This window comes from Panicum virgatum, chromosome 9K (genome assembly GCF_016808335.1).
Source record: "Panicum virgatum strain AP13 chromosome 9K, P.virgatum_v5, whole genome shotgun sequence".
In the NCBI taxonomy this organism is placed as follows: domain Eukaryota; kingdom Viridiplantae; phylum Streptophyta; class Magnoliopsida; order Poales; family Poaceae; genus Panicum; species Panicum virgatum.
This window is the reverse complement of record NC_053144.1, coordinates 8,903,419-8,912,895: the sequence shown is the minus strand read 5'-3', so window position 1 is coordinate 8,912,895 and position 9,477 is coordinate 8,903,419. Positions and strand designations below refer to the sequence as shown.

General features: G+C 47.8%; 1 protein-coding gene and 1 pseudogene across 1 annotated transcript; one reads left to right on the top strand and one right to left on the bottom strand.

Moving 5' to 3' along the window:
• Window positions 1-244: 244 nt before the first annotated feature.
• Window positions 245-5,864, bottom strand: LOC120649910 (CSC1-like protein RXW8). The gene is made up of 11 exons (XM_039926837.1): window positions 5,626-5,864; window positions 4,574-4,896; window positions 4,237-4,383; window positions 3,589-3,652; window positions 3,287-3,496; window positions 2,406-2,597; window positions 1,950-2,248; window positions 1,589-1,865; window positions 1,196-1,471; window positions 865-1,098; window positions 245-769 (listed from the first exon to the last, which is right to left on the bottom strand). The coding sequence occupies exons 2-11, from the start codon at window positions 4,855-4,857 to the stop codon at window positions 503-505; spliced, it is 2,250 nt and encodes a 749-aa protein (XP_039782771.1). The 5' UTR covers window positions 4,858-4,896; window positions 5,626-5,864; the 3' UTR covers window positions 245-502.
• Window positions 5,865-8,146: 2,282 nt separating this feature from the next.
• Window positions 8,147-9,221, top strand: LOC120647684 (annotated as a pseudogene).
• Window positions 9,222-9,477: the final 256 nt, after the last annotated feature.

Below are 9,477 nucleotides of genomic sequence, written 5' to 3'. Positions count from 1 at the left end.
ACGAACGCGGCGGCTCTGCGGCCGCCCTCCAATCATTTGGCCTGAGCGCCACGGCGCCGAGCGTTGTCAGAATGCCTGCCAATCCTCTCGAGCCGGCCGGCGGCGTGCGGCGTGCGGCGTGCGGCGTGCGGCGTGGCACAGCGATGAAAACGCAACGAATGGCCCGGGCGGTTGAGCCGGAGCGACCTGTGAGCCCGCGGCGCGGGTGCCGGGGAAGCCGCTGCGACGCGAGCTGATGTGATTCTTCTGGTCAATGTACGTGTATATATTTCAGCTGCAAATTTGCTCTCGAGTCTTCTGTTACATACTATAAGAGTACGCTACAGACGGACCTGTCAGGTGGTTACGTCACATATGTACGGCAGGGGAAGCACCAAACACGGGAGCGGAACCACTCCTTCCTAGTCTGCACAGCCACAGCTCCCTCCCCGGCCGGTGACCCCAGTGGCAGGAGCGTCTACGTTCGCCGCCGGGTCACCAACCCAACCATCTAACAGTACACCTACACGCAGTGCGCCTTGCCTGCTGCCTCCTCGATGCTGTGCTCGTGGGCCTCGGACACCTCCTGCACGGTGTCGCAGAGCTCCTGGCTCGACTCGGACGCCTCCTGCGCGGGGTCCTCCAGGATGAGCTCGATCGGCACCTGCCCGCCGCTCCGGGAGGAGCCCGCCGCCCCCGGCGGCGTCTGGCTGTACGCGTCCTGCAGGTGCTGGTGGATCTCCTGCATCCGCCCCGACTGCTCGTCGTCCCTGTCCAGCTCGATCACGTCCTGCCTCGCCACACACAAGCGAATTGGAGCTCCAGCTGAGAGACGGCCGGCGTCCATGGCGGCGAAGCGATGATAGATATGCTCAATTATATTACCTGGGCGGAGTAGGCCTCGAAGATGCGGGAGAAGCGGTGGCGGCAGTACTCGTTGAAGAGGACCGTGGCGACGAGGAGCAGGATGGTGAAGCCCGTCGCCACCGGGGAGTGCTTGATGGTGAACACGCCTAGCGCGATCACCTGCATCAGGACCAGCGAGAACACGATGGTGTTGTGCATGATGGGCCACAGCTTCCCTCCCATCTCGTACTTCGGGTAGTACACGTTCAGGATCTGCCCACAGCAAAATTCAAGCTCAATGGTAAAACGAGCGAATTCGGACCTACAGACCGAGAGAAATAAGAACAACTTTTTTAAACAATGCCCTCACCTGATTCCGATACACCAAGTAGCCGAGGCAGAAGTAGACGAGCAAGAAGGGCAGGATGAGGGGCGCCATGATCGCAAACGTGAAGCCAAGCAGGATGAACAGGAGGACCTTGGGCACTTCAGTGTGGTACGGGAAAGAGTAGACATACTCCGTGTTCTGGTGGCAGCAGAAGATGCATTTGCTGAAGAAGTTATACACCAGGTTGTACACTTGCAATATCTCCGAGCACAGGCTTGCCCAGCCTGAGGTGAGGACGTACGTGATGAAAAAGGTTGCCTGCAGAAAGAAGAAGTCAAGGGTCTCGTTTCAGACAAGCATGAACAAGAGGATGCACCATAGTTTCTAGGATAAGATGAAAGAAGATGCCCTCAATTTAGCGGCAAAAACCATCACCTGCTTTGGCACCAGTTCAGCTAGCATAGTTGGCATATCCTTTGGTCTGGTGAAGACGTTGAGCTGATTGAGTACGGATCCTGACAGGACATTAACAAAGAAGACATTCCAGACGGTAAAGAACAGAATCTTTAAGCAAGCGCTCCTCTTCCTTCCGCTGCGAGAGATCGACCCTTCGATCGAAGAGAAGAGCATCATCAGTGGAGGGACGGTGTACAAGGAGAGCAGCAGGACAACGCTAGGAAGGTATCCCGTTACAACTCTGGCGAAGAAGGACCTATAAGCAAGAAAATTATGCAGGATCTCAGTCACTGTAAACCTCAAACTTGAACAGCAGCTAAGGGTGGCCTTCTGGACTTACTTATTTAGGAGACCTCTCAAGTTTGGGAACATCTTTTTGAGCTGCTCGAGTTGCATCATGCTTTGGACAAATGCGACAGGGATAATGAACACGAACATGAAAACAACACTTGCTGCAAGTGTCGCTAATTTCCGGAGCCAGATCTGTTTGTAGGGGACCCAAAGATTTGACCAATATACATCGCGTGGCTCAGGGGCCAAATCTGTTACCCATAACATAGGATTTGATGATTGAAGTACTCGAGAAGCGACGACAGCTGCATAGCGAGTCTTGAAGAATACTAAGGCACCTGGGCAGTTCTGTTCAGTAAAAAAAAACAGACTTCATACTGATGCACAGAAATCATAATTGTGATGCTTTCCTATATGACATGCTGAGACAATGACAAGATCATGTGAACATTGCTGGTGAAAAAGATGCAATTTTATTATATTGGATTACAAGATAGAAGAAAACCTTTTGAGCATCCACTACTTCCGGATTCGTGAGGTCTGCCTTCTTGGCCTCAAGGAACTTATTGCGGTAAAGTTGAAATGAAGAAGCTCTTACTCCACAAACACCACATCTGGACATGCTGGATCTTCCATTCCGCTCAGATTCAGAAAGTCTCACCCTCACAAATTTCCTATAAGCCCTCTCTGCTCTATCCTACAGAATGAAACTAACAGTCCTGAGTGAAATAATCCCAATATAGGTTGTGCTGCTTTAAAAAAAAACTCGACCTGCGAGGGGCTAGCCCCCCGGCATTCTTATAAGAAGGAGGCCTTCTAACGCAGGCCGAGAAACCCCCCCGAACCCCGGCTCTTTCTGACCTTGGGTCTGGTGTCATTTCCTGGAACCATTACCCAGGCCGGAACCGTTAACCACTGGGCCGGGAAACCGTGACGCCAGGCCGGGCCAGGCTAACTACACAGCCCAAGCTATCAGGAGCACATCGAGGGGTTTTTTTTCCCACATGCGGGGAAATTCGCCCCGGTGGGGGTTCGAACCCCCCACCCGTGGAGTGCTGCCGGTTGCTTCGCACCACTCGGGCTAACAACCTTAGGCGTTGTGCTGCTTAATCCAAGATATATAACGTGAATGCGAACTACAAGTTTAACATGGTTCGTTGGCATCCTGCAGGAAGCTAAAAACTTAATGAAAGCACAGAAGTTACACAGTTAACTTAATCTGAAGTACTCCCAACATTTTACCTTGTCCTAAACATCATATATTTAATTTTCTGAAGAAATTATCATAAAGGCTTCCCGTTCTCTCCTTGTCTTTTACACAGTATATTTTGTTAGAGAAAATGATTTCCACTAATATTAATTTTTACAACTGGAATGAATTCTTACCACAAATCTCTGAAAATGTCCTTTCCGAAGGATCATTTGATGTGACAAATAACTTGATCCATGATAGTTAACAAAGAAATTTCTAATTGTATCGTCAAGCAGCTCATTGTCTGACTTTGGAATTGAACGGACAAGCACAGTGAAATGGCCAGGATTCGGCGATGATCCAGTTATATGTGCTAATCTCTTCCTCGAAATATACTTGTACTCCTGTAACATGATGACTTAAAGTCGGATGCACTAATGTTTGTAACTCAGAGGAACATTAAGGTAAACCATCAGGACAAGAGCATAGATCATACATGGAAAAGAAGAATACAAGCCGAGATTGTGATTATGTATAAAGCGATGCAATGCACCCAAAGCCTGCACAAAGAACCAGAACTTTCATCAAAATGATCCTATGGCAGAATTTAACGAAATGTATAATATCTCAAAAAAATAAGAAATATAAATATCATTAGTTTACTATGATGAATGTACTAAAGAATGCTATGTATGGTAATTGCAACTTGAAATTTAGTTGTTCATCCAATTTAGTAGAGTTGTTAAAATTTTACTTCACCAATACGACATAAAATACTCCCAATAGCTTTAAAATAACACAAAGTTTTACACCATGAAAAAGGAAATTAAGAAATCATGAAAACACAACATACTGGTGGAATGGAAAATAGATAAGAAGCAAAAAAAAATATATGAGGGTGAAATATTGTTCATTCTTCAGCCAAGGCCAGGGACTGTGGTTGATTTTTCTTTTTCTTCTCTTCTTGCTAAGATCGGTTAACTTGTAAAAAAAATTTTCCCTTTATATTTGATGCAGTCAAGTAATCTTTCATATTTATTTATTTAACCTTATGTTACCATCTTAAAGACATTATAATTTATACCAACAGGGGTATAGATAAAAGTGCACTATACAGTAAATGGAATGAAGATGCAGAGCTTACTTTTGAGATTCTTCTATGATATTGGCTATAGTAAAAACATTCAGTGGCTCTGTCGGAATATGATCGTGAGTCATCTCTTTCCCATGATAATTAACAGGGAGCACTCCGAATACACATACAAGAGAAGTAATTGAGAAGATCCGAATGCTGCATAACAAGTAACATACTGTTGTAAGTCACCGATAGAAATAAGGATCAAGATGACAAGAGATATCCATGTATTGAAATTGTTTAATGCATTTATGACTTTTCATTCGAGTGATTTAAACCATAAGAGTAGCACTCAAATGGTTATGCGTGTAGCAGTGCTCAGTATATTAATATTGAAGAGGAAAACCTGAAAATGAAGAGTCGGAGGAACACAACAGAGTCCAAACCAGCAACTTGGCGAATCTCTTCTTCGGTACACCAGTATGCCTTTACAATCCAACCAGCAGTAGGCAGTAACCTTTCGAATGAGAAGTAATCGTCCTGCTTCTGGAACTTTTCTTCAGCGAGACGCCTCCCAAAGTATACGCTGAAGTTGTGAGGTTGCTTCCTCAGGACAGAATAGAGGGACAAGAACAGCACGCAGACAGCGATATTTATCCCCGCCGAAGTCAAAAGGGCAGAAAATTCCATCCCCCGCCTCTACCAGTTTGGAATCCACCCATGAAAGAACTGCAAATTCACAAGATCAGATCCTCCAGGCATGCTGTTATGCACAGTTTTATCATGAAATGCCATCGATGCTTCCCTGAAGAAACCAATTAACAAATCTGATGCTAGAGACTGAATTAGACACTTTACTATCATTCAACAGAAAAGTCATTTGTTTTGACTGTGCTAGCGATTAGATTAGTCATCTTATGATCAATCGGTTGCATGTAGCGAAAGCCCTCCTCTCCAAGGCCCCTGTCGTTACAAAGAAACACAGAAACTGCAATCTCTCGATCTGCCCTGATCTGAAGGCTAACCAATTTTCATTCTTTCAAGGGGCAAAAACAGGTGCCAACTTCTTAGAAAATGTGGCAGCTGAACTAAAAAAACAAAGAAAAATCTAATCAATTCCCTCGTGTCCGATTTGGATAGATAATTAGCAGCTGAAATGCGCAGAATTTTATCCAAATCCATGATACGTGAACAAAATGAAGAAGAAATTCTCAAACTGGACAGGTGGAACCTGACCAGATCGGCCGGCCGGCAAAATATCGATTGGCGGGCAGCAAATGCCCAGCCTCCACCGCAAACTCCAGCCGTTTCTCCGCACATTCCTCCACACATTTCTGGACAGTGCGGCATTGCGATTTCACGCATGATGAACCGGGGGGCTAGGTCCGTCGAAAAAAATTGAACCGGGGCTAGCGTGACGGTACCGACGGCGGCGGGGTAGGATCGGACGAGCGGTACCTCGGGAATCGCCGGTCGCGCGGCGGGAGGGGGCGAGGCGGCCGCCGGCCCGATGAGTCGCCGGCGCTGGCCCCGGCCGAGGTGTGCGGCGACGGCGGAGGAGAGGCGCGAGAGCTGGCGGGCGTGGGCGCGGTTTCCTTGCCGAGAGAACCGTTCGCCCAAAATGCCCAATCGCCTGCGTCGGGGAGCTTGCATGCGTTGCCCACAGGGGGCGCGTTTTTTTCCCCCTCCCTGGAGAGGATGGCAGCGACAAGTGGCGCTTTTTTCCCCCCTTCCCTGGAGAGGGGAGGAGGATGACGCCGGGGCCAAACTTTGTACACCATGGGCCGGGCAGTATGAAGCAGACAAGGGGGAAATCGTTTCTGGGCCAAGACAGCCTTGTCTTAATAAAATTGCAGGCCCACATGACGTTACTGACCAAACAAAAAGCATTGTCCATTTCCTTCCTAATTCTAATCCCAGCTTTCTGGTCGGCTTGGGAGTTGACCATGTTTTCAGTTTGATTGAGCTGGTCGAGTCATCTTTATCTGGAAAACCCCCCCCCCCCCCCTACCTTCTCCATTCCGGCATCTTAATTTTATTTATGGCCGTATCAATAGGACAACAATTCTGGCATCTTTTTTGACAAGAGGGTGCCACAAAAGCTAAAAGGCAAATTCTATAGGACAACAATTCATCCGGCGATGTTATACAGTGCTGAATGTTGGCCTAAAAAAGGCGACATGTCCAGCAACTGAGTGTAGCAGAGATGCGGATGTTGCGGTGGTTTTGCGGGCACACAAGGAGGGATAGAGTGATAGGGTCGGGGTGGCACCAATTGAGGAGAAACTTACCCAGCATCGGCTGAGATGGTTTGGACATGTCCAACGAAGGCCTCCTGAGGCGCCGCTGCGTAACGGGGTTCTTGAGCGGGTCGATAATGTAAAGAGGGGTAGAGGTAGACCTAAACTGACGTGGGATGAGTCGGTTAAGAGAGACCTTAATGATTGGAATATCTCTAAAGAGATAGCTTTGGATAAGAGCACTTGGAAACTAGCTATCAATGTGTCTGAACCTTAAACTTATTTCTGTCGGATTTCATCTCTAGTCTACCCAACTTAATTGGGGGAAAAATACTATGTGGTTGTTGTTGCCGCCGTATCAATGGCCGCGGCCGCTCTCAGAGATCCGGGCGCGTCACCGTTCGCCACCACACGGAGTTTGATTGAGGGAGATCCAGTTTTAGGGCCATTGCTGAATATGCTCAAACAAGTTACTTTTGATCATTACTAAAAAAAGTTACTTTTGATCATTAGTACAGAAATGTCCATATCGGACACCATCCATCTCATGGATTCCAAAAAAAAATCATATTTGTCATTACAATATAACAATATGTACATGTTGGCTATTGAAGGCTGTAGGAAAGCTTGAATACTTTTTCTAGTAAATTAGGACAATATGTGCAGAGCACTTAATCTCTTAAACGCATACACCATGTATCCTCTCGTACAAGAAACATAATGACATAAAAAAATTATCTATCGGCGCGACTATCTCAAACACCTTAAAATCATAAGCGGACGGATCTATCCTCGCCTCCTCGCTTTGGAAACAAAATCCTCAATTCGTTAGAGATACATTATTTTTATTTTATGTCAAGATTTAATACTAATCTAGGTTGCCAACGAATCATCTCTCTAAGCCCGTAGCAATGCATGTACATATTTCCTTGTAATTTTAATGGCCCATGAGCTTGGTTTGCTAACATTGAGGTGACCCACAACAAACTATTCCAATCCGTGCAAACAAAAAAAGTAAATAATGTTTAATTTATAAACTGTGTATGTAAATTAAATTTAAATGCATGCACCGCTCTATTTGTTGCCATAAGAGATCTCGAAAATAAGACCATATTTTTTGGACGAATTTTTCTAATTATTTTTTCTGAAGCTAGAATAATTTAATTTCATTGTGAACCTAGAACAATAGCTGCAGCTTCACAATGGAACTGTTCCGATTTTACAAAAATATTTGTTTCACTTAGAAATCATCCAAATATAGTAAAGTAGGTATTATTTTGACGATGTCATAATCAGAAAAATAATGATGCATTTCAATTTTAATTTAGACGCTTAGTTTTAATTTGTTTGTGTTCCTTTCCCAGTTCGGTTCGATTGGATTTCAGTGTTTTTTTAATTATTTCCAACCAAAAGCCGCCTATCATTGACATTAATTAGGCCCTCTTACAACTCTTAAGCGCCTAACTAATTAACCCTAGCTAGATCCACTGAACCGCCGAACTCCCCGAAGCCATCGTCAATTCTGCGGCGGCCGTCTAGCTCTCTTGCGTTCCCTCCCGGCGCCCTCCAGCTGCCGCCGGCCGCGGGCCGCCTCGTCTCACAAGAGTCACAACACAACTCCGGCAAGGCGGCAACTTCTCTCCGTTCACTCTCGTCGCCGCTTGCCTTCACAGCGTGCGCAGGCTTCTCTTTCCCCCCGGTTCAGAACTTCAGATACAACACCGCCGCCGGCCGCCGCCATGAAGAACACCTGCACCCAGCTCCGCGAGGTGGTGAGCGCCGTGCACGAGTTCAAGGTAAGCGGGTTCTGCGTCACGGCGGCCAGCATCGCCGCCGACGACATGCCCCCCGCCGCATCCCGGTGCGTAGTCGACGGGCACGGTTGGGAGATCCGTTTCCACCCCACGCTCTACGTCTTCCTCGGCCACAACTACTGCCCTGGGCTCGACCTCGTCTTCCTCGGCGAGTCGCGCGAGGGCGTGACGGCCATGCTCAGCGGCAAGGTAACCGCGCCGGCAGCAGCGCTGACGACGGCTTCGTGCCGTTCAAGGAGAGGAAGACCGTGCCCAAGGCGTTCCACCGCCCCATGGATCGATCCTTTCCGATCTACCTCGGCGTCGGCAAAGCTCTCGACGGCTTCAAGAGCTGTGCCCTGACAGTGGAATGCGCCGTCACCGTGTTCAGAGAACGAGAGCCGGAGGGGACCGCCTTCCCGGTGCCGACGTCCGACCTGTCCTGGCACCTAGGCGAGCTCCTGCAAAGCCGGGCCGGTGCTGATGTCACCTTCTCCGTGTCCGGCGAGTCCATCGCGGCGCACAAGGGCGTGCTAGCCGTGAGGTCCCCGGTTTTCATGGCGGAGTTCTTTGGTGAGATGAAGGAGAAGGAATCACATCTCGTAGAGATCCAGGACATGAACGCCATGCTTTGCTTCATCTACACGGACGCAGTGCCTGAGCTCGATCAGGCGCCAGAGGCGGCGGCGACAATGGCCTTGGCACAGCACCTGCTCGTCGCTGCCGACAGGTACGGGATCGACAGGCTCAAGGCGATGTGCGAGCGCAGGCTCACCCTTGGCAAGTTGGCATCGACGTTGGCACGGTAGCATCAACATTGGCTCTAGCGGAGCAGCAAAACTGCGCTCGCCTCAAAGCCAAGTGCATCGAGTTCATCGCTGGGGGATCACATGAGAATCTTGATGCCGTGTTGGCGACTGATGGTTACAAGCACTTGGTGGCGAGCAGCCCCTTGGTGCTCACTGAGCTTCTCAAGGCCGCACATGGAAAAAAGAGAAGCAGATCGCCGGATGAAAGATAGATATACTACACTTATAGTATAACACATTTGTAAAATACTCATTTGTTATGTAACGAGCAATACTAAAATGCTCGAAGCTGAAACTAGAGTACTGATCAGCTTGATTAATTGGAGCAACTCCAAGAGGTTTCTGAAAAGTTGTCCCCCAAAACCATCTATTATTAGGGGCTATGCTAAAATTTTCTTTCCCTAAAAATGTATTAACCCACAGCAGAACGTCAATAATTATCCCTATAATATTTCAAAACAGGCAAAG

Excerpts from the sequence above, each read along its gene's own strand:
- LOC120649910 (XM_039926837.1), bottom strand. The coding sequence starts at position 4,857 with ATGGAATTTTCTGCCCTTTTGACTTCGGCGGGGATAAATATCGCTGTC. Across the intron at positions 3,497-3,588 it reads CTTGTATTCTTCTTTTCCAT|GAGTACAAGTATATTTCGAG; the intron begins GTATGATCTATG and ends ATCATGTTACAG. Across the intron at positions 1,866-1,949 it reads TTGAGAGGTCTCCTAAATAA|GTCCTTCTTCGCCAGAGTTG; the intron begins GTAAGTCCAGAA and ends TCTTGCTTATAG.